Source organism: Aythya marila (genome assembly GCF_965140915.1).
Source record: "Aythya marila genome assembly, chromosome: 15".
NCBI classification, from domain to species: Eukaryota; Metazoa; Chordata; class Aves; order Anseriformes; family Anatidae; genus Aythya; species Aythya marila.
The window spans coordinates 13,076,118-13,100,912 of NC_139056.1; the positions used below are offsets into that span (position 1 = coordinate 13,076,118).

Below are 24,795 nucleotides of genomic sequence, written 5' to 3' on the forward strand. Positions count from 1 at the left end.
ATCTTTCAAATTACATGGAAGTGGGCTGCCCTCGCAGAAAGAACGTTTTCACTTGCTGCCAAGTCCATGGCGCTTACAGCTGCAGCACCATTCTTTGGAAAGATGCTGATCTATCTCACTGAGGGGCAGGGAGGGGGTGAAGTATTTTTTTAGAACCCCAGTTGACAGAAAAGGAGATGGGATTGACAACACCAGAGCAGATACAACGGCATTTGGTGCTGGCTGCGAGCAGGCACGCACACATCTCACGCGCCATGCCGTCTAGTTTTTAATTTCCTGAGGCAATGTTCCCCACAGCACACTGAGAGGTTCTTTTTATTTTTAAGGCCTTTTAATCGCTCTGCACGATCTCTTCACATAACTGCACCTATTGCAGGAGGAATCAGATAAAGAACGAGAAGGCACTCGGCCCCTAGAGAACATTCAGAGGGATATAGACGTGCCATGACAAAAACACTCCAGTTCAGCAGGATATAAAGGTGCTGTGACAAAAACGCTCCAGTTCACCAGGATATAAAGGTGCCCTGACAAGAACACCCTTGGAAGCCTTCACAGCCCCTCTTCCCCTGCAGAGCAGGCTCATCCCGGACAGGGAACACGGGGGCTCTGCGCAAAACCCAAAGCTTCCTCCTGGCTGGGGAAGGAGAGGAAGAGGGCCACAAAACCCCTCACGCTAGGGGCCGATGCCCTTCTCCTGAAGGGACTCCGGGCCTTGCCACGACCCCAGGCCCAGGGCGAGCCCCGGGCCCCGGGCCCTGGCAGCCCTCTTCCTCTTCCTCCTCCTCTTCCTCATCCCCCTGCCCCCGCCGCTCCTTACCAGCTGCCCCTCCGCGGCCGCCTCTCCTGCCCCCCGGGCCATGACCGGGGGCGGCCTCAGAGGGGCCGGGGCGGCCGCGGCCTCCCCCTCACGGCACTTCCGGGTGTGCGGTCACCATGGCAACCGCGGGGCGGCCTAGCGGCGCTCCGTGTCGGCGCAACGGGGCCGACCGCAAGCCTACGCAGGGTGCCAACGGGTTCCCAACGGGTTCCTCGCCCTCGCCGCGGCTTCGTCGCTGCCGCCTCCGGGCCCCGGGAGAAGCCCTGCGGGCCCCGGCCGTGCCGCGGGCCGCCACCGCCCCCCAGCGGCCCTCCGCGCGGCGGGCCGCCTTGTACAGCCATCGCGACACTCGCTTTACGGCCAGCGCTGGCAACGCGCGTCTCCATGGTTACGGTCGCCGTGGTTACGGTCTCCCTTGGCGACGGGGCCTGGCGGCCGGGGCCGCGCCGCCATGTCGGCCTGGCAGGCCTGGTTCGTCGCCCGCGCCCGCCGCAGGTTCGCCATGAGCCGCGAGTGCTCCCAGCTCCTGCCCCGCGTTTGCGCCGCCCTGGCTGACCCGCGGCAGCCCGGCTCCGACGACACCTGCCTGGAGAAGCTGCTCGACTGGCTGCGGGACCTGACGGAGCTCGGTGAGGGCCCGCCGGGCTCTTCCTGCCGCCGCCCGCGGGTGGCCGAGGCTCGGCTGAGGGCCAGGAAGCCTCCCTCAGGGGTGCTGCTGGCCTCCAGAAGCGCTGCTGGTGCCTGAGGCCTGTACCGGGCTCCAAATAAAGCCCAGATCCTGTCAGGGGGCTGTGTGGTACAATCATCCCGAGCCTTAGTGCTGTGGGGTTGTGGCACAAGTGCTGGTAGTGACTCTCTTTTCTGCCCCCGCTTGCTCTAGAGCCTACCCTGAACGTGGTGCAGGACAACCCCTGTCTGACAGAGTTCTTCACTTCCGTCCTGGCGCTACCAGAGCCGAGCCCGAGCATCCTCTCCTTCACTCTGAGGCTGGCCGGGTTACTTGCAGCTTCGGAAGATTGTTTCCAGCACTTGCAGGTGAGTCAGGTACCTCAATTCTGCCTTCTCCTCTACTGAGAACTTGTGAAAATGTACCAATATTATTTCTATTTCAATATTGCATGCACTGAACAAGTCAAGAACAGTGATACTGCTATGAAGACCTACAATCAAGTTATCCCTTCAGTTCCCACATAAAGCAGCTGTCATTTTATTTCTGTCTTGCACCAAACAGCACTATCAATGTTGATAAGTAGTACTTCTCAGTTTCAGTGCAAAACAGTACATGGAATAACAGTATCTCTAATAGTAATTGCAAAATATCCCATATACCCGGACAGATCCTTTAGATTTAAACTGCAATAACAGATGTAGTTTTCAGGTTGAAAGGAAATCTTTGATTTCCTGCAGAAACGTGGGAACTATTTAAAGCCTAACTTTTAACAACAGAGTACATTTGTAGAACAAACCGGAGAATCTGAAAGGCTTTCTCCAGGGAGGAGATACATGTAACATAAAGCAGACTAATGGAATTTGTGTGTATGCAATTTTCCCCCGGAATCTTAAGAAACAAACACTTAAACACTTACAGTGTTTAGTCTGTAAAAGACAGAGATGTTGCGTTTAAGTATAAGATATGAAAGTGTGTTAGTGACTTGGATGACAGAACAACCTCTCTGCACCCCTCAAGTCCCTTTGCTCGCTGTTTACTGTGTGCATTCTCTGTCCTCAGCAGGAGAACCTGTTGTTCAGGCTCTTTGGCACGGGTGGGACGCTGAACAGGGCAGTGTGGGAAGATGCATCTGTGCGAAGTGGCTGGGTGGAGGGCGTGCACAGCATGATGCATCACCAGCCTGCCCTCCACTTCCTCTGCAACGGTGGTGAGTACTTCCAGGACTGGTAACTCCCCAAATTCCCTCCGTCCCTTCCATTCCAGACTGTTGCTCAGGTGTTGATTGAGAGAGAGAGAGAGAAGTTTACATTATGCAAGATAAAAAGCCATTTATCAAAAATTCTGAAGTCATTGAAAGAGAGTTGTTTTTTTTATTAAATTGGTTATGTATTTAACTTTTTTTCAACAGTGATGATGGTGCCCCTTATGGAGGGAGGAGAAGTCAATCTTATGAAACAGAGGCTAAGAATAGCTTATTAAAAACCTTTTGTATTTTTATTTACAATTCATGCCAAATTATGTTTTGGTACATTTTGGTGTAATTTTAGAGCAGAAAAACTTGGGACTCATTTCTTAATGCTTACGTTTGCAGTCCCATTGTCCTTATACAGCTATTTAAGTTCTTCTGCTAACAGCTTTAGATTCCCTCTATAAAGGGGTCTAGAAGACTGAATTGGTGTTAACTGTGCAGCATGTAGTCCTGGCTATATGATGGTTAAGTGGTACTGCTGCTGCAGTTCCCTTTTTTTTCCTTACTGGCTGTGTCTGCGGATGGTACAAATTCCTTCCATAAATACACTGTCGACTCTCCTAAGATTGCTAACGTCATACAGAAGTCTTCTTCTGTTCCTGAGTTACAAACACACCTGAGGATCTAAAAAAAAAAACCTCTACTTTCTTCTTTTGTTTGCTTGTACTTAAGGACTGGATAATTTTAAAAAGGCATTAGAGACTACAAAATAAAATGTTAAAAAACTAAACCAAAAAAAAAAGGAAAAAAACGCCACATTTAAACCCGTTTGATACCTGTACTTGAATAATATGCAGTCAGACTGCAGCAAGGCTCCACAATAAGAGGGCAGCTATTTTGTTTTGTTTTTCCTTCCGCTGATTTTTGCTTTGTTTTCACACAGGAGGCCTAGATGTAATCTTCACTCTGCAAGGAGATCCCAGCCTGTTTGTGGCTTCAGCTGCCAGTCAGCTTCTGGTGCACATGCTCACCCTCTCTGTAGAGTCTGAACCAACTACACCTCTCGGTGAAAAGGACTGCGACTGGCCAGCATGTGCCCAAATGATTATAAAGCATATAGAAGACTCTCTTCAATCTGGCTCTGCCTCTCATATCAATCAGTCATTAAAGCTGTTAACTAGTTTGTTTGGCAGTTGTCGAGCTACTTGGACAGAAGTACTTTGGTTACGTGTAGCAAAGCAAGTAGAATCCTTCCTGACAGAAGACTCTGTTCAAACACGGCACATGCTGGCGGATCTTTTGCTGAACATGTCAAGGTGAGGATCTACTGATCTGGTAATTAGAAATATCCATTTTCCACCATTTGTATTAGTAGGACATATTACTTACGGTTCTCTTTCTTCACAGGTCTCCTGTGTTTTCTGACACTGAAGGCAGTTTTTGGGCATTAGTGACATCTGCTCTGGAACACTTAACCCCAGTACAAGCAGGTCCTTTGGCAGTAGGAATTCTGAGTCTCCACAAATGGTAGGAGTTGCTGCTATGAAATCTTTGCACTCTGTAGATGTTTGCAATGTATCTGGTGTGTTTCTAAGAGCTATTTCTTCCCTGCACTGTGTTTTCTACTATGCTGCTTAATATGTAGGATGGGTTGGCAAGAACCAGGCAAGTAGTTAATGAGCTTCAGACACTGATAATTAGAAAGGTAGTTTTAAAGACACAAATGAAAGGAGCCAATGTCACATTCACATGTATACATTTGCAGCTTATCTACAACCAGCTCATCTCAGACTCCTTTAACTTTGGAAGTTAAGCCAAGGTTGATCATGATGGATACAATTTGACTGTCAAATCCAATAGTATTTGGTCAGTTTTCTCTTTCACCAAACCAAACTAGTGTAAGAACTTTCACTGCTGTCCAGCAGAAGCATACATCATGCAGACATCATGACATCATCTCTGTCAACAGTCATAGCAAAGCTTAGGTTAGAAGGAACCAGTAGGGGTGATCTAATTCAACTGCTTACTCATTGCAGGGCTGACTTCAAAGATGGATCGGGTTGCTCAGGGCCTTCACCAGTCAAGTTCCAGGTTTCCAAAGTTTCTCTGGGCAGCTTGTTCCAGCGTTTAATCAGTCTCACTCTGAAAAATATTTTCTATATATCCGGTTGGAATCTACCCTGTTGCAATTTAAGATTATTGCCTCTTGTCTAGTTATGCATCTCTGAGAAATCTACTGGCATCTTCTCTGTAAATCCCGTTTAGGTAGTGAAAAAGCATCAAGAAAACATCAGATGTTAAACAACTATAGCACATACAGATACTGATTTACAGGCTAATTAATACCTGTGTCTTAAGTTAAGGATACTTTTTTCCTTTGACACAAAATGGCTCTCTGTCTAAACATTCTTCTTACACAGGATTCCACTCTTCATTGCTGGATGAGGCTGCTTACGAATTTAATTTCTGCTGTCCTTTCAGTTAGCCAAGGAAGATTGGAAGGCGGCTTGAATTATGATAACACACTTATTGCTGTCACATTGCTGGCTTTTTAAGAAGCCTGTGTGAAAAACATTAATCTGCTCACTGTTTGGGGACAGATGTTTGGGAAAGATTTGTAGCGTTCTTGTTATGGTAACTGCTGTTTCCTCCTTGAAGCCCACAAGATGTGAGGATTCAGGCAATGACTGTTCTACTTCAGCCAATGGACTGTATTTTGAGAGCAGCCTCCCAGCCTCTGGAATATGCAGGTACAGTTGGGATACAAAAGTTAGAGGCTAGTCTGCTTGCCAGTGTTTTAAATGTCTGGTGCAGGCAAAACTGGAGGAGGAAGAATAGAAGGAGTCAAGGTCAGTAGCAGTGTTTGTGGTGAAGTGCAGCATCCTGCTGACAGTTGTATTTTAAGGGTTATTCACACTGCATCACCTGAAAACTAACTTTAAAAATCAACTTTAAAAATCACTGTCATTTGTAGTCAGTAATAACCTGAGCTTCTCCCTTCTTTGATCCTCTAGGTTTGCTGGATGAGTCTGTTAGTGATCCTTCCACTGTCGAAAGCCTTCTGTCCTCCAAGTCATCTTGCGCTAGTCTCTTGTGTCAGACTCTTGCTCATTTGGAGAAGCTGCTGTCTCTGGTAATGTTTGGAGAAGAAAAAAGCCTGGGGGTCAAGTTGTCCTTGAAAGCTAGTATTGAGAATAGTTACAAACATTTGCAGTAGATCTTAACACAGAGAGGAGTTGGCAGAAGGGCTTCCGTATGGTATAAAAAATAAGATGTAGCATGAGTCCAAATGGGAGAGCAGTGGAACACTGAAGCTTGTAGAGAGGCACTGTACTTTCTTTTAAATCCACCTTCACAAGCTTTGTTACCATACATCCCATCTACTGCAATTACTGATCCAGTGACAAACATAGACTGAACTGCTTTCCCAAGTAACGAATCTCGTTTCACCTGTCCAGTAGATCGTTGGGAGAGAGGAAGATTACTTTTTTGTAGTTATTAGTATTGTGTTACCTTAAGAATACTAGAAGTTGTAATTTTTACTGCGTCTTGACTAGAAACTCCTGCTCTGTACGCATGCTTGAAATATTTGCTGGAAATTTTCCTATTTTTCCCCTTTCCATTAGATTCATTTGCCAGTGGATTTACCCTATACAGCTTTGCTACGTTCTTTTGTGACAATATTGCAATTCTGTAGTGGCCTCCTGATTCCAGCTACTTCTCTGGGAAGCAAGATAAGCCAAATTTTGATTGATTGCGGCAGAGTACAGAAGTCAGCTCTGGATGCCTTGGCAGCACTTTCTGAACGGAAAGGTGAGTTAATCCTAGCTCTTCATTTTAATTTTGGAAGTTACTTGACTAATCTATAATCACAGAATTTTCAATTCCCCTTCACCAGTCTTTCTGAATGAAGACTATTAATTCGATTTGTTTGAAATGCATTTGGTTTTCCCCATTCTTCCTACTGTCTTGGCTAACCTTACTTTCTGTTGATAATTTAGGTCAGGTAATGCTGCAATTGAAGAAGCTTAGTGGTTGTGACAAGCTGAATATTTCTCCTTTTGAGGACTGTACTTTCTTCTGTAAAACAGTATTATGATCTTTCTTTCTGCGTTACAAGAGTTGAATTGTCCCCTCGTCTCAATATTGGTTTTTCAGTTTGGGTTTGTTTTTTTAAATGTTTCAGGCTGTGACACAGTCATAGGAGGTCTATTTGACATCCTTCTGGTATACCTGGAGAGTCCAAACACCAGCCCTACTGTGAGTATAACACTAAAGAAAAATCCAACTCTATTAGCTTACCCAGTGGGAGATAGTCTTAAGAAATAGTGTGACAGTAGTTGTTTCTTAGCACAGTTTCTGTTAGACTATCTGGAAGACTTGTTCTGGGTGGCTTGCGGAAAATAACTAAAATACTAGTGAGCGAGTAATGAGCCAGTAAATTTGGTGTTCCTGAAAAGACAGGAGACCTCACATCTGAGAGTAGGACCAACATACTCAACTTGATACAACCTTGCATTAATTTTTTGTTTTCTTGTTTTTGTCCCAATGACCCGGGTGACAAATGCAAATCAAAAGCTGGAGGCACTAACAGTTTGTTTTTAAATTTGAGAACTGGCATTATCTAGGAGTCTGCTAGAGATGTTACAAAGTTATATAAGCACTATTTATTTGTGGCTTACTTCTTAGTGTGGAAGCATATGTTTTGTTTCCTCTGAGAAGTTCTCTGTAATCCTGAGCCAAAACAAATTTTATCTAGCGTAAAAGTAACAACACTGCCTTCTGCAATATTGTAAATCTGTTTTATATTGCCTCAGGTACTGAAGAAGTCATTTCAAGCTATGTCCAAATGGTTGGCACGCTTGCCAGAAATGTCCTGCTTCAACAATCAGTGGCAAACTGAGAAGATTTTGCAAGGTAACAAAGCTATTCTAGTTAGGACAAACCACAGCTAGTGGTACATCTGAAATCTGCTCGCACCTACCTTTCCCACTCAAAGCACTTAGGATTTGTTTATTTGCAGTTATGGTGAATTTAGGTTTATCTGCTCAGATAGTGCTTTGAAGAACTCTGGGAGAAGCACACAGCATCAACAAAAAGGATTGCATCAGATAAAATGATGCAGAGGTTGTACATAGATTGCTCCGGTTAGGTTTGTTACCTTTCATGTCCATTCAAACTTGTCACTTGGCTTTCACAGATGTGTTTCTGGTGCTTCAGAAGCGTTTGTGCAGTCCTTGTTGGGAAGTACGAGATTCTTCTCTGGAGTTCCTCACCTCCTTGATTAAAAGCATGAGAGGTATGTGCAGAAATTTAATTGTTCAGATTAGAGGAGTGTTTCTTCTAATGCTGTGGAAGCCAATAAGGCTTGTGCAGCATCTCTGACCTGTAACTGCAGGGGTAAGAAAGAAAAAAAAAGTTGAACCTTTTACTCTCAGATCATGATAAAAATCTGACAAGAAGATTGATAAATTTACCCTGCTTTTCTGTAGAACTCTGATTGCTGTGTCTTCCTTAATGGTAGTTTCGGCAAGTTAAGCTGAGGGGTGTTGAGACAGTCATCTCTGTTGAGACATATGTCAGAGGAGGTGACAGTGCTGAAGCAGATAATACTTTCCTTCTACCGAGTTTGCTCAGCAGTGAAAACAAACAGATTCCACTCAGCAGGCTGGGGGCTGTGATATAGGAGGCTCTGAAAGCCTAGGTCTATTTTGCATGCTTTGAATTAGCTACTGCTTCTCCGCTTTACTGGTAGCTCAAGCACCGCAGTGGGTAGCACTAAGGTAACACTAATTCTCCTACAGTAGCTCTGTGATGTTAGAATAGAGGAGGATGTTGTCTCCCACTGCTGTCCCCAGGTCACAGAGGAAGTATCCAGCACACTCAGCTCTATTAGCATTCTACCCTGCAGCCTTTCCCTGTGATACTGCTGTAATTGCATTTTTTTTCTTTGCCGTATGCCTCAAAACCAATAAGGGATGACAATATTTTTTCTACCTTTAAGCAAAAGTTTGATGGAGCTGAAGCCATGTGGCCATTTACCTGAAGCAAGTCTTTTCTCACCATTAGAACAACTGCAGGTAGATTTGTCCAGACTCTAGCATTAAGCAGGGCTTGACTGGAAGTCACCAAGCTGCTGCGAAACAGGGAGCCTTACACAGGGTGTCTGTGCTCCTGTGAGCAGCTGCCTGTTCCCTGCAGTGCCTCAACTCAACTGGCAGCTGTCCCTGCAGTCAGCAGGCATCGTTGTATGACACAAAGAACTGTTTGCATTGGAGAAAACTTCATACTCTGAGAGAATAAAGCCTCGCTTCTTTGGATTGCTGTCTTACTTACAGACCAGGATGAGTTCAGGGAGTCCCTCCTGTCTTCAGAGGTGCCAAAGCTTACAGAAAATCTTCTTGAGGATCCAGAGAGCTATGTGCGAGCGAGCGCTGTGACTGCTGTGGGACACTTGACCTTCATTACTTACTCTCTTCCAGAGACACCTGTTGCAGGGAATCAGTACAATAAAGAGGTATGATAACTTTGTGTAGTCCACTGCAGACTCGAGCAGAACCACACATCAGTTTACAGCTGTATTACAACTTTCTTTCTAAGTCACCTGCAGTCTACTGCAGGCATATTACACAACCAGCAGTGAAAAGGGACTGAATTTTTCTGATCTATATATATTAGATTTTGTGTGTGCATGTTCCTCCCCTCTTTGTACTTTGTCTTCTGACATTTAGGACACTACAGCAAAGCTTCAAGATATCTTGTCAACAGACCCAGAGAGCTTTCCTCGGAGGGCTGTGATCAGCATCTTCACCAAGTGGCTGAAACAAGGCTGCACAGATCAAGTGGAAGATACAGCGCAGTTCGTCTCTAGAGTGATCCAAACTGTAGAACGTGACTTAGACTGGGAAGTCAGAATTGGTGGCCTGGAACTGGTTGAAGTTTTCTGTGTCCAGACACTTTGCCAAGCTGGCCTTCCTAAATACCCCTCTGCTGCTGCCTCATCCGCAGTCACTAGTTCCATTCAGCAGAATGAGTCGCTGCAGATATTTTGCCGAGCAAAACTGTTCAGGTTTTTGTTTTGGTCTTTGTGTGACTATGACAAGCCAGTGGGTCAGAAAGCCTGTGATATACTGCTCGTCTTAAGAGCTAGTCTCTCTCCAAGTGGCTTGCTGAAAGATTGCCAAGGAGCTGGAGATTTATCTGCCGGAAATGGCATTCCTTGGTTGCAAAGAACTCTAAGGCAGGGTTCTCTGGCTCAGGACTTCCCAACAGATGGTGGTAATGGGGTGGACTTTGAAGATCCAGAGAGCATGATGCTAGCTTTGGGAACGATAGACTTAGAAGAACTACATGATGAACTAAATAAAAGTAGTGACCACATAGAGAAAAGCCCTCAGTCCCTTTTAGAGGACATCCTTGCTACTGTGGGGACCATAGACGAGAATGAAGCTGACTGTTACTAAAGACATGTTTTGCTCTGAGGGAATAGTGCTGAAACAGTTCTATTCCGGAGGAGAATTTTTGCTACCAGTCTTCAGTCTTTCTTGAGAGGAGATTAAAAAAGCGTTACTCTGAATGGAGAAAAGGATGGTTTTGTTAGCTGTGAAGAGGTTAGAAAATCTTTGCTTTAATACTGATGATTTTGTTTTAAGTACAGTCTCTAAGGAATTGATCTGCATTTTTTCTAAAGTAAATAAATTCATTTGTTCTGTTTTTTAAGTTGTATGTATCTTAAGAAAGCACCAGACCCTGCCTACATAAGGAAACATTTTAAAAAACAAAACAGTGAATGAAAACAAGGTGTTGCATGCTCCTTTTTGAGCCAGAGTATCTAAACCTGATCAAGACTTGTCTTTAAGAAACTCTGTTTTGTTTTTTACCTTGTCCATATCTCCATTCTAGAAACAAGAATTCTCAAGTTCCCTGCTATGTTTTGAGGCCCACACAGGAAGGTAACATTTGGAGAGTCAAGCGTACTGATTACAAATGTTCTTTCATAAAGAAAGATAATGTACCAGTTCAATCTTGGCAATGACACTAAAAAAGCTGACATTAATTGAAGCTAGAAGCAAGTTTATTTTGTTGAATTTATCAAGTGCTTGTATTCTGCATTCCTGAAGAACTAAGATAGCTTTTAAGTAGTATGAGAAATCAACACCTGCAGCTTTTCCTATCAGAAAATAGATCCATCCTTAGCTTTGGTTAAAAAACAAACAAAAAAACCACCACCACCAATTAGAAAACAGCAGCTGTAGGGAGAATGGCAACGTTCTTCTGAGGGGAAAGTTTTTTGTTGTTGTTGTTGTTGTTTTTTTAAAGAAAGCTCAGGGAAGATGGGAACACTAGATTTTGATTTACTCCAATGTCTCACCTTATGATAAGAAGCCGTCCATAACCTAGAATAAAAAGCAGTACCTTTAGGAGCAGGGCAAACCATGCTGTATTCCTTTCCAGTGCTCAAGTGTTTGCCTCATTTATTCTCCCTCAGCCTAGAGAGGGACAGGAACACAATACTCATTTTAGGCTAACGGAGGCTGTAGCATTTGATGCAGTGAAGTAACTTTCTCATACCATTTCATCCTTCACTATAACCCCTGCAGCAGTACAGTGGGGTGAGATGTAGTTTTACTTTCATGCTGCTGAGGTTGAAGATGTACTCCATGCCTTTTTACGAAGTCAGTACACTTACCTATTCCTTTATGCATGACAGAGCTCTTGGGTATTCTAACAGCAGCTGTTACTGGAAGAAACCAGCTCTGCTGCTATACAGTTCTACCTGGGCAGGTCCTATACCTAGTCAGAGACAGAAGACAGAGAATAAAAAAATAAAATCAGGTCTTTGCCTGCCATTGCATTTTTCCTCAGAACCCGAGTTAGTTGGAGAGAATACAGTTGATTTTAAAGCATGGATTGTTTGTGGAGATTTAGCAAGCCTGTCTAGTAAAGGGATTCGAATTCCAAAATTAGCGTTACATATTGGCAATACCGGATACGTTCAGTTATGCTTCAGAAAAGGAGGCAGCAGGTTGCTGAGTAAATACCTTCCTCCTGTTCAGCACTAGAATTCTTGAGATTTCAGGGTTGTGCAGTTTAAATTATTCCTTGGAGTCTCAAACATCAGCAAACTGAACAAATGTCTTCTTACAGAAGGGAGACTCCAGCACATACTACCAAGGTCTCTTGATTCCCAGTCCTATTAACTTTTAATGGAACTTTTTCCCTTTTTGTATAGGCTGGGGTGATGGTGACATTGCTAAGTTTATACTGCTTTCCTAATTGTGGTCCAAAGTCCTGTTTAAGCACAGGATACTTGTTCCACTAAAAATCAGATGCATAACAAACTCTTAAGCAATAAGTTCCTTATCTTTGGAAGGGGAATTAAAGACTCCTTTCATGTTTCATTAAAACCAGGTCTCCATCTCCAATTAGGTGACTCAATTCTGATTTTGTACTTCCCAACTCACTGCATTCCCTTACTTTGTTTTCTCTGCCTCTATGGCTATAGAAGAGTCTTGCTGAGGTGCTTGTACTGACATCTTTCACCTGATAACTGGGAGAAATAGTCATAAACATCCGAGCAGCATGAGGAACAAATGCCAGGGAACAGAGAGATTAATGGAGATGAAAGTAAAAGAGGAAAAAAAAAAAAAAAGGACTTTCTACAGAAAGATTGCAGTGGGATTTGCAAGCTGAAAGTTTAGCTACTGAATTGGTAAACACACCACAGCTACCAATGCAAATCATCCATCTTGCTGGGAAGCAACACCTTCTCTATGACCTCGTTAAGAGCACATGTGCAATCTCTACCCCACATTACCTACCTTTTACCTACCAAAGCTATTTTGACCCTTACCCAACCACACAGCTTTCTGCTGGGATAAGCATTTATGCTGTTTGCTGTTCCCCGCCAAAGAATTGTGAGCCTGATGCACCTGGAGGGGTAGGGTCTACCTTCCAAGGCCATATTCACACTCTAGAAACAAGATTCATCACCCCTCCAACATGCATACTGACCCTTCAGTCCCGGTGCCACTGCTGCTTACCACTTCGCACAATGAAAACAGTGGTCCTTGAATAAACTTGACGTTTCTGCCACATGCCAAGGACCCCAGTGATGTGAAGAAGGTTTGGCTGTCTGGCCTTCAGTTACAGACATAAGAGAAAGCTGCAAGCTGCCTTTCTGGAATGAGTTTCTGTGGAAACCGCGGCTCTCACACCATCAGCGCTGTGGCTGAACAGCTCCTGCAGGAGGCAGGCACCACCGAGAGAGTTTTCCCCGTCCTCAAGCTACAGCCGATTTCAGCAAAGCCTGTGCCAGGCATGGGCTTCATTTAATGTAAGAGGCACCAACACTCAGGACTGTCATTTACTTTAATGTGGCTTGCGGGTGGCAGGCAGCAGCAACACAAGTGGTATCAACACAGAACATCACAGATAAGTAAAATCCACATCTCTGATGGCTGATGCTGTGAATGAAGATGACAGAGCTTATTCCAGCCCTTTATCTGAACAGGGGCAACTTAAGCTGTGTTTCCTGATCTATACACAGGTATGAAATTCCTAGAGTCATTTTCAACGCATTTCAACAAAACTCTGAAAAAAGGATTTATCCTGTAACTACTCAGACTCAAATGGAGACAGTGGTGAATAAGCATCTTTGGCTCATTCCTACATAGTAATGGCTATACAACAGCTGCCAAGAGTATGGTAATTAATTTTCTGTTTTAATACACTGGACATTTAAAATCCAAAGAGTATTCTTTGCCTAATTCTACTAATTGCATCATGTAAGTAAAAAAATGAGCCATAAGTGTCTAAGGCTGTTGCTTTAGCTTAGATATATGACCTGTGATTACAGATCAGCTCAGGCATATCTTCAAAATTTCTTTCGTCCATCTAGTAAAATTTGCTCTACCTTTCAATACATATTCATCAAGGCTTTTAAAAGCCACTGTGTGTTACAGAGGAAACTCATCAGCCAGCTTCACTGCTGAAGCTCTCAGTAATTTACAATGGAAAAATCTATCAGTAGCAACACCCCTGTAGTCTGTGTCATTTCCCTTCAGCACAGTGGTTTCTGTCCTCCGCTGAGAAATAAAGCACCACTTAACACGTCCAGACCTCAGCCTGCGTCAGACCTGCTTCTCCACAGACAGGCCAGACCTTGCACATAGCTTCATGAGCCGGCACACAGAGAAGTGTCTTTCAGACAAGTGATGTGCCTGTGCAGAAAAGGGGGAACAAAGCTGGTGATGTTTCACTGCTGCTGCAATGAAAGCATTCAGGGCTCTGCAAACACACCCTGGATATGCCTGTAACTCGCCCCCAGATGGAAGGGAAAACAAGCAGCCCACATCAAGAGCCCCTGCAATAGTAAAGGAGTAATTGCTGCTGCCTGACCAGCAGTAATACCAAATCTCTGCTGAGAGCTCAGCAGCATCACGCCTTAAAGGATGTATTTACCACAACCAGGTGATACGGCTAGGAAATGCCTTTCACATGCCTGCCTCCAGAACAAACCCAGCCAAACCAAGTCACTCCACAGCTCATTCTGCAGCCACAGGGGGGTGACCGCAGGGGCAGGAACATATCATGCAGGACAGAGATTGTGCCAGCCCCTTCTGGGGACTTTCCCCAGTTAGCCCAAGTCAGGTGTAAGGTACAACTGTGATCATAAAGAGCCTGAGCTGCGGACTACCCACTTTCACACCCTTTTAGTGCTAGTTATTGGGGGGAATTACCCATAGGATGCAGATACACGTTCAGACCTTCAGATTCCTCAATTTCCTTGTTTCTTGGTCTTCACAGTTCTGTCTTGATTCACCTCATACTCTGAGCTTTCAGGCTGTGTTGGTGGAAAGGAGAAGACAGCTCATGCCACTGTTGCATAGGGACACCAGGGCTGGCCTCCACTGTCCCCCACCACCACCACCCCACCGCTGCTCGGGGAGGTGACATTTCAATCACGACCAGGCCCTGGGCTGTGACATTTCAGCCACAGACAGGCCCTGGACAGAGGAGCTGCATCACCAGGGCTGGCAGATGGAAAACCAGGCTGTATGTTTCAAAACAAGGCATAGCCCAGCCATGCTGGCTCCAAAATAAGCCCTCGTTAGGCTGCATTAGACATAACACCTGCACTCCAGGTGTATGCAGGCCTTGATATGGACACAGGTGAACCCTGGGGTTCACTGCATTCAGGTGCACCCTTTTTGGGATGGGTCTGACAATTAAAGCTCTCATTAGGCACCAACAAGGACAAGCAGTGGTTAGAAAACAAATGGCAGCTGTTGCTAAGTGACAGCATCCACACAGGCCTGTCCCAGCCACGGGACAGGCCGCTGCAGCTGTGCAACAACTCCATCTTGTCTGTAGAGCTGAGAGAAAAAATGCTGGTTTCATTACTTTCTGGTAACTTTAACCAGAATATTGTATGGTTTGGGTTCTGACAAAGAGCCCTGTGAGAACAAAGCTGAGGCCTCCACTGAAACCAAAGCAAGAAAGTTTGATTAAAAAATACCTTTAATATTGCATGCTCTTTCAACTTACTTTTTTTCATCCCCAGTGAACTAGCACACAAGACAACACCATGGCTATCTTGGGAGGAGTCCATTTCTGATTAACAGGAAACAAGTGACAAAATTTTCCATGAAGGTCATTTGAAATAAAAAAATAATAATAATAACACACACACACACACACACACAAAAAACAATGCCATACCTGTCAGCTTCCAAAGCAAACCCACAGGCTACATTCAGCACCAAGTGTTTCTGTAATATTTGAAAAAGATGATAACTTTTTCAGAGTTGCAAACAACATATGTCCTCATACATATTTAAACTGGACCTTGAAAAGTACACAAAGTGATGGGTGAGTTATTGAGGAGCCTGGGATCTGGCAGGGCACAGAGGGGTCACTTGCTCCAGTGAAAGGGGTGGGAGGAAGCCGTACTAGGTCCCTAAATACCGTTTTGCCTGCGTGAAGTATTGCAAATTCCAAAAGAGGAGAGAATATAATTAGCATGACTGGCAGCTTAATACAACCAAGGAAGAAACATTTAAAAAAAAAAAAAAGAAAAGAGTATTACAACCTGGCTGTGTAGAACTGGCTCACCCTACACACTACTACAGACTTTAAAAAAATAAAAAAACAAAAAATCAAAACCACAAACTGTCTGAGGCTGTGCTGGCAGCAGAAACAAAGGGACCGATCCATCAACACCCTGTGAAAAGATAGGAAGTGACCAGGATACGTCACCACCCAGCTGCCGAGTGCCCGAGAAGTGCACAAACGCGTGAGCAGCTCAGCACACCCCAACGCACGCATGTGCTCCGTGCCGGCACAGCCACACTGCCAAACACGAGGGACCACCTCCTTCTGCCAGCACAGCACATCTTGGTGTGAAACACGCGGCCAGGGCGCGTGTGGCCACTGCCGCTTCAAGCAGCCATTCTCAGGGACTGCTGGACCAAGTCAAGCCCTTTTCTAATGAATTCTCTTCCAGCTCCAGCCCCAGAAGCCTCAATTTCCAACGCCAGGAGTAACAGCCCTGACCCTGCTGATGGCTTTAACACATGAGCTCGTGCCAGTGGGATCAGGGCTTGTCCAGGCAGATAAAGCCAACTTGACTGCTGCCTTTGGTCAGTCCCCATGTTAACATATTAAACACTTCTGTTTTGTGCATTCTTCCAGAGAAAAACTCTATTTTTCTCTCCATTTTACCTAGAAATGCAGCTAGCTAGCTGTAGGTTCTTCTAGCTGTTCTCCTTATTGCTCAAATTGCTTCTCCACAGCCAGGAGTGCCTCATGCCAGCATTAAAGCCCTGTGCCCCTGCTCTCCAAATCACACAGCAAACATCACAGTGCAGACAAAGGTCTGAGTTCTCAGCAGCATTAAATTAACCAGCCCAAAGGTGCAGCCCGGCCAAACAAGAGACATGTCTTCCTCGCATACCACAGCAGGGCTTAACCACGCTGGTACTACAGACATGTCATCGTGGAGAGAAGCAGAGAGACCTCCAGCCTCTCTAATTCCTGCTGCTGGGAACTTCTGCCCCAGAGGGATCAGCTGGGCCTTCCTCCCTAGTTTGGGAGCATCTTCTCCGCCCCTTGTTTATAGCGATGAGATCAAAAGATCCATCTCCATGGAAACGTCTGAGCTCAAAGAGTTTCTGCACTACAGCTCTGCATCCTGCTCACAGGCTTTGGCACTGTTTGTTGAAACAGAAGCTTTGAGATTCGATGTATCAGCACTCGGGTCTCTACATAAATGGCTTGATTAGTAAAAATTGATAGCACGAGCAGCACGTGTATAAATAGCACATGCCACAGAACAGGAACAGCACGGCAAGTTCAAGGGTTTCACTAAAGATTTGGGGAGATTCCCTCTGAAATGAGGACTAGATGTGAGAGAACACCTTGTGCAACACAGCCAGTAGGCATGTGTTTTGTAACTCGTGGGCTTTTGCTCTAGGGCTAGGACAGGAGGGAGTCGCCATACCTGTTGCAGTGAGCTTTTATCATCTACTGCCATTTGTTCCCACATCCAAAACTGGGTAGGACTTTCAGCAGACCTACAGCCTAGGCTAAGGTGGGCAGTGGCTGGAGCCCATCACCTCCCACTTCACACAGCTCATCTACAGGGATATTTGGACTGCCTCAGCAGAGACAAATAGCAGCACAACACCCAGCCCTGCAAAGCCTGCATGAATTCTGCACTCATACTGCTCCCTCAGGAGTAGCAGCCGCTGGGGGCACAGCTGCTGGGTCACTCCAGTGATTTCCCTTCTGGTAGCACTGAGCTCCAACTCCTCCGGCACAGTCACTCCTACAGCTAAGTCCCAGGAGAGGGAAAATAAAAAGAAATAAAGGAGACAGACATGGTTTATGACATTTTTATTCCCTGCTCAGCTCACCACATGGCCACACAAGCTGCTGAACTGCTGCACTGTGGGCAGGAGCGACCAGCTGGGAGGGAAACTACACATTGGCAGAAAGTAGACGTGGAACTGCAGCTCCACAAGAAATCCTGGATTCAGCTTAAACCTCGTAAGAGCAGAGGCCAGAACAACAAGAAGAGAAGCAGAACCCTCTTGTGAGGCTCACATTTTCATGGATGTGTCCTGAGAAGGGAGAGAAGCAAACAGCAAAGCGGAGCTGACAGCGCTGACCTGGAGAGCATCAGGCAGAGCCTGGGGCAGGACCAAGCCCCATCCGTCTCGCAGCACTGTCAGGGCCAGATCTGGCTCCCGCAGAAGTCACACTACATCTTGCTACTGCTTGCAGCAGTGCTGAGCCCCAAGTTGCCCATTTGCACACAGAATGTTATTTTTATAATCATATTAAGAAATTTCAGAATAGCAACTGTGCAGAGAGCAACCCAGCTGCCAGTGTTTAGCCTTATCCTAGGGCACAGGCAGAATATGCCAGGCATGAATTAATACCACATAAGCTGCACCATGCTGAGTTTCATGGCTTAATTATAAAAGAGAAAGCAATAATCAGGGGATCTGTAAGGCTAATAAGTGTTCTGAGAACACTGAGTGTGACATGAGAGCCTCAGCCAGTGCGACAGGACATGAACGCATTTAAAAAGCACATTAATCACACGCTGCACATTAATTCACAGCTGGCTTCCAATGACAGCACTTGGCCTTTAGCCACCTTCGTAGCATCACTGTGCACAAGCGGATCAGCACCCAGCCCAGAGCAAAGCAGCCTGCCCATGAGCCCAAGTCCCAGCCAGGACATGGAGCTCAGCCCAACAGGACATGGATGTGGGCTTGGGCTGAAAGCTCCACAGCCCTGCAACTCCCCCCAGCCTCATGCCTTTACACCCGGGCTCAATTTAGTGCTAACACCAGTACCAGCATCCACCTGGATGCACAGCACCATTCACAAGGTGAAAAGCAATGCAAGGAGAAAGTCCTGGTGAATTCTCCAGATGTCTCTGCAGTGAAACGTTTGGAAGTGCTTCCATTTCCCAGTGTCTCTGAGAAAATCTCTCCATCTTGTATCTCATCTCACTGCAGCTTTTTTATTGCACAGCTCGATGCGGGGCTTGTACCCTGCATAGAAACATAGGAATCTGTGAACATTTTTCTATAGAGTGCACTGTCTACAGCTGGATTATTGGCCGTGTGAAACTTGATGTCTAGGTGCCTCTCTTTTAGGGAAAACTCTGACAAAGCTTAAAATGGAGACAGCACCAAGGAGAGCCACTCCACCAGCACTATCACACAGCAACCCCCAAATTCCTCCAGCCCAAGATACCAGCACAGGAATTTCCCCAGCCTTTACCAGCTGCAGCTATCAGCAAGGTGCTCTTTGGGCTTAAATGTTGCAGGACTGGGTGCCAGCCCCAGCTGCAGGAGGGATAACAAAGCACTCCCAAACATGCACTTCTGCCCAATAAGTCTCTACATCTGAGACAATTTGCTTGCTGCAAACTTTTCATCCGCTAGCACTCCACAAAGGGCGGCTCTCTTCGCATTTATTTGTGAGAAGATCTATTATCAAAGAAAAGCATTACAAAGGAAGTATCTGCTCTTCTTCTCTTCCTAATAATCCCAAATTTAACTATGTCCTACTTAGCACCCCCTCTGGAACCAGGAAGCGAGATGCTATTTCTGCTGGCCTCAATATGTGAACTCTGCTGAATCCCAGGGAAGGCACAGCCTGGGCTGAGTTTAAAGCCTGGGATGGGTTATTCAGGCAGCAGCCTTGTTCCTCAGGGGTCCCAAACCTTAGTCTGAAGCCAAGAGGTAGCAATCTTCAACATTTCCAGCAGCAAAAATTATAAAATTAATTTAAAAAAAAAAAAAAAAAGGATAATCAGTCTGTACAATCCCTAGATACCCCACACCAGAGCAAATTTAGCTCTAAAGTTGCATTCTCTTTGCTGTGAAAACTTGTCTGCATCCTCATCTGCGAAGACAGAAGAATGTGAAATTGCTCCTTCTCTTGACACCATGGAGCATTCACACTGACTTCCCACAGGGAGATTTGGGAGATTTTAAACATGAGACTGGTGGTAAAAAGGGAAAACGACCCTGCATATGAGCAGAGCTTGGGAGTAAGATACATTCTCCTTAGATTAGCACAAAGACAAATTTGAAGCAGTCATTACCCAGCTACATGGGCAGGCAGTCCCTTCTCAAGGGTCTCAAACACAACTTTTAAATCTGAATAAACCCACAGCATGAGAAGCTGCCCAGATTACACGTGGAAGCACGATCCAGTAACAGATTTGCAAATAAATGGCTCCCGCAGATCTTCTGCCCAGTGTTTTCATCTTCATTTAATAGCTGTTCTCCTTTCCCCTCCCCTCCCTTCCCTCTTCCCCCAGCATCAGCTTGTAACAGCAGATTGCGCTCACTAATCAAAGAGGGGCCGGGCTCTCTGTGTTTGTTTCTTAATGTCTGTGTCACTACAGTAACACCAGCCAAACACTTGTTTTCATTAATGTTGCTCCCCAAGCCTGCCAATGGAGCCCAGACCGTGCCAGGACACAGCAGAGAGGGACAATTTCGCTGGTCGGGCACAATTCCAGATGGAGCACGAGCGCTGCCTCGGGGACACTGATGTCTCCACTCTATCACCTACCAGAAGGTGCCTGCTGCTCTCTTCTTCTCCTCCACCATCCTTCACTGCTGCTGCTCCTAGCTGCTCCATGGGGGATTTTGAAAGGAATCGTGAATTAAAAACAAAACAAAATGACCCAGGTATGATACTCGCATCACTGTTGACCTCCACAAGGTTTATCCCTGGGGCTGTTTAGGGGAGGGCGATGGATGGGGCACAAGGCAGCATCCCTGAGCACATCCTGGCACTCAGATGAGGATGGTTTGGGTAGTGCCCAGAGCAGCAGCTGGGCACAGGAGGAGCCTTTTCAAGCACCAGGACAATACAACACATTTTTAAAGGGTATCCTTGCGAGTGAATGGAAGAGAAGAGGAACGCTTCATCTCCCTTTCATGCTCTCTGATGTACAAAAAAGGCCAAAACCACTGATGTCAGAGAGGAAGCACAAAGCTCCTGTGGCCTCATCTGACAGCCCTTCAGACTGCCCTGTTCAAGCAGAATGCCTGCTTTAATAACTCCTCCTCTCCTGCTTCAGACTCTCTAGCTAGAACCACCTTTTTGTAGAGCAGCAACATAAGACTAGACTGGTATTTTTCTTCTTCCAATTCTCCCCCTGGTTCGTGGCACAGTCCCGGGGTGAAGCAGCTCCTTGAATGGCCGTGGCTGTCTTTGGACCAAGAGCAAAGTAACTGCTCATGATGCAGCCTTCTGCAGGGCTGACCAAATCTAGGTCAGCTCTTTGTGGTCAAAGAGCAGCGAGCGAACAGGAGATGAACCCGTGGTGCTTTGCCTAGACTGTTACTAACACCCAAACTTTCTTGGGGTTCGCTCATGTGCACTTATGCTTTGTTGTGGTGGTACAGACTGATAATGAAAGGCACACTGGCCTCTTCAGAACCACCTGCAGATCACAAGAATACAGAAGTAATGCTGACTTTTGAACAGCCCAAACTCCAGCAACAGGACTGTATTTCACACCTGCAGCAATTTGCTATTTGAAAAATACCTGCCTGGATATCCAGAGCACAGCCCTACCAGGATGGCCTCTCGAGAAGCCCTGATCAATCTGAAATGTAAGCAAAGCTGAAGAAGGAAGCGGGAACACAGGGGGAAAGACACCCCATGGCAGCATGGGGAACTGTTCCTGCAGGCTGCTGGGTCGCCTGTGGTCCCAGGGGACACGTAGGAGCTGCCTGCAGGGACCCAGGGCAGCACCACCACAGCTGCCCAGAAGCGATTTAGGAACACTCCCCAGGAACACAATCTGCAAATCATTTCAAAAGGACCAGATCGAACCACGAGATCACCTTGCAGAGCAGAGCAGAAAGCACCACGTTTCATCCCCTCCCTGCTGTGCCGAACCCAGTGACATGTGCTTGGCAGAAGCCCATCTTGCAGAAAGGCATCTTACCCTGATTGGAAAACGCTAACATATGGAGAGACTTTCACTTTCCTCAGTGATTTGTTCCAGCAGCTAATCAGCTTCATTCTGAAAAAATTAATGCCTATTTTCTCATTTCAATTTGTCTGGCTTCAGCTTGCAGCTGTGAGTCTGGGCCACATCTCTTCTCCCTCACTTTAACAGCTCTCGGATACCTGGCCTTTCTCCTAGGGGTGATATTTATATTCTGCTGTACAATTTTCTTCAGATGAACACTGCAGTTTCTTAAGTTCCAGTCCTAGGCACTGTTCTGGGAGTGTTTTCATTGCATTCCCCCGAGGATGTGCTGCTGCACGAACTGCCCTGCGCTCACCTACCAAAGGCAGGAGGCAGCTGTGTTACATCCCCTGCTTGGAGGCAATGCACCACGGCCTGGCCAGGAAACGCAACTGGGCACAAAGAGTGGAGTTTGGTGCAGAATAACGATGGCTGCAGCTTGCTGCAGATAAAGGCTGCTTGTGGTGAGCAGCACGTCTCTGCAGCCACCAGCTTTCATCACAGCTGAGCTAAGGCTGAGTGCAACCACCCCGGTGCTGCTCTGCTCCCTCGCCAGCCTTAAAACTCTTTCCCTCTGACCCACTCCTCATCTGCCCTCTATAACTCCTGGCTCGCTTCTCATCCGATTCCTGGCCACCTCCTCCTCCCTTTTCCCCTTCCTGTCACACTGATCTTCTCTTAATAGAACCACTCACCTCCTGTAAAGCCTCAGAGTGGACGTCTGGCTGTTTCCCCACCCATCACTCTGTTCCTGATCCCAGTCTCCCTCTCTCAGGGCCTCCCCAGCTCCCCCCGTACCTGCCCAGGATCAGTGCATCATCTCGGGAACGTCACTAACAGCATTTATCCTGTTTTGTCGTATTTACCTCTGCTGGCCAGCCAGTGTGCTGGTAGCTAAGCCAAATATTAAATATTGAGGTTAGATGCCATAGGTTTCTGAGCATAAACAAGCATGGAGAGGCATTCCTGGGCACACCGTGTCTGGAGAGTGTTTTTGTCTGGTTTAGCTCTTGGCTTCCCCAGGGCAGGAGCCACCTGCTTGGGGTTGTATTGTTCTGAGCAGGCTGGTGGTGTGCAACAAGCAACTCACAAATAGATCATTTAAGTTAATTAATACAAATAAACTCTAATTATAAGCACTAACCAATTAAAGCAGCACAGAGGACATCTCCTTTGCTTTGGCGGGCAGATGACAGGGATGCTGTTGCAAGGCCTTAGGACTTGGTCCTGCCCTGCTGCATCCCGGGGAGGTTTCCCACGAGGAGGCTGAAGCCGCCGCTACTCCTCTTGTCCTGATTAGGACAGCAGCAAATTAAGGAGGTTTTTCACCATCTCAGTGCCTTGAGAGCAATGCAGAGCCCAGGTATGGCAGGCTGCAGCATGCAGTGGTTTTCTTAGTCAGTTCTTGCTAACCCCACAGCACAGCACAGGACAATTTGTTCTCTTCTGCGGCCACTTTGGCTTGGGGGAACTTTCTGTTGGCCCCCACAAAGCCCTCAGCTGTGCCTGCAGCATGAGGGTTGCAAGGACCACTGCAGCTCCTGAGCCTGTAAACAAGTTTTATTCTTTTACATCAGCTTGAGTCACTCGGGGACAAGCTCTGGTCCCAGCCAGGATGTTCCTTTGTCCTTCCTTGTAGGGATGGCAGAAATGAAGGATCAAAGCACCGAAGGGATCAAAACATGAAAGCTAGAATATATGAAGCAATGGGGCTGGAGATCCACTCCTCTTGGATAATTAACTTTCCCAAGAACAGATAATATCCCCAAATTAAAGGACAACCTGGGACCAGTCCTGAGAGGCGCATCAAGGCGAACACGAACGCCACTCCCATGGCGGAGATCTCATCAGGCTCCGGCGTAACCACATAACTACCGCCCTGGTCTCCAGACACCCACTCCTTCCTTCAGCTCTCATTAAGAAGGCAGAGAGATGAAAAGCCTCTCGCTCCTGGTGCCACTGTCACGCTGCTCACCCCCAGGCTCTTCCAGGAGCACCCTTTCCCAGAGGAGGGCTGACTTTGCTGCTCTCCCAGGCTCCAGCAAGCCCGGCAGGGACCTGCCACCACCACCAGCACCCCGAGCACCCCTCGGGGCACCCTGGCCACGGGCCTTTTTAGGGAGGGGGGGGGGGAAAGGGTGAGCACAGCGGGGCCACCCCGGGGGCTCCCCCTTCCCTGAGAAGCAGGGGGCAGCTCTCCAAGCCCCCCTCCCGCGGCTTTTGCTCCCCCTTTTTCTTCCTCCTCCTCCTCCTCCTCCTCCTGCTGCTGCTGCTGCTGCTGCTGCTCCTCCTGCCGCCGCTGCCCGGCTCCGCTCCGCCTCGCCAGCCCCGAGCGGGTGCCCCGGCCCTGCCGCACCTCCCCGGCCTCCGCAGCCCCGGCCCGGCGGGCGGTGAGTGCTGAGCCCCCCCTGCAGGCCCGGGGGGAGCCGGGGGGATGCTCGGGGGCCTCGTCGTCGCCGGAGGGAATCGGGGGACCGGGTGGGAATCGGGGGCTGAAGGGGCGCCGGGACCTTCACGGCGCCCCCACTTTGTCCCCTCCTGTCCCCTTCCTCCGGGGGGTGCAGGCTCGGGGCTCGGGGCTTCGCCCCCCGGGGGTCGGGGTCCGGCTTGGGGAATGTCCTGGGTTGGGAGGTGTGTTTGGGGTGGTCCTCGTGTGTGTGTGTCTCTTCCTTGGGTGATGGGGTCCTGCGGAGGGTATCCCCCTCTCCGCCCCGAGGTGCGGGGGGGAGCCCTAAAGGCACCACCCGGAGTGCGGGGCTGTCCTTGGAGCAGCCCCTCGGGCGTTTTAGGGCTGAGCTGGGTGCACCCCATCCGGCTGGGCTCCGGGAGTCCTCCCAGGGTGCTGGATGAGCGGCTCCTGACACCCCCCAGCCGCTGCCCCCTGCCCCATTTCCAAAGCATCAGGGCTTGGGGGGCTCGGGTGTCCCGAGAGCAGGACCTGGGGGCTGCAGCGCTTCCCGAAGCTGCCCCTCAGCCACCGACCTCCCGGCTGGCAGAGCTGCCCCCCGTTAGGGCACACCGAGACCTCGGGTCTGGGGTCTGCACACCACAGCCCTGACACCTCTGGGGCTCCTTGGTGGAGATACCACCTCGGT

General features: G+C 47.4%; 2 protein-coding genes across 7 annotated transcripts in view; one reads left to right on the forward strand and one right to left on the reverse strand.

Moving 5' to 3' along the window:
- IQCE (IQ motif containing E) overlaps positions 1-1,089 on the reverse strand; it is a 31,976-nt gene extending 30,887 nt beyond the window's left edge. For all 6 annotated transcript variants that reach the window (XM_082772174.1, XM_082772175.1, XM_082772177.1 and 3 more), the window contains exon 1: positions 818-1,089. In XM_082772174.1, the coding sequence (XP_082628300.1) occupies positions 818-859 (42 nt within the window). In that variant the 5' untranslated portion in view covers positions 860-1,089. The remainder of the gene's footprint in view (positions 1-817) is intronic.
- Positions 1,090-1,244: 155 nt separating this feature from the next.
- BRAT1 (BRCA1 associated ATM activator 1) lies at positions 1,245-10,389 on the forward strand. Its single transcript, XM_082772204.1, has 13 exons — positions 1,245-1,446; positions 1,698-1,852; positions 2,547-2,694; positions 3,620-3,992; positions 4,084-4,203; positions 5,335-5,426; positions 5,691-5,809; positions 6,303-6,489; positions 6,863-6,936; positions 7,494-7,593; positions 7,877-7,975; positions 9,015-9,193; positions 9,408-10,389. Exons 1-13 carry the CDS (start codon positions 1,269-1,271, stop codon positions 10,137-10,139), a joined length of 2,556 nt encoding a protein of 851 aa, XP_082628330.1. The 5' UTR covers positions 1,245-1,268; the 3' UTR covers positions 10,140-10,389.
- The last annotated feature ends 14,406 nt before the right edge of the window (positions 10,390-24,795 follow it).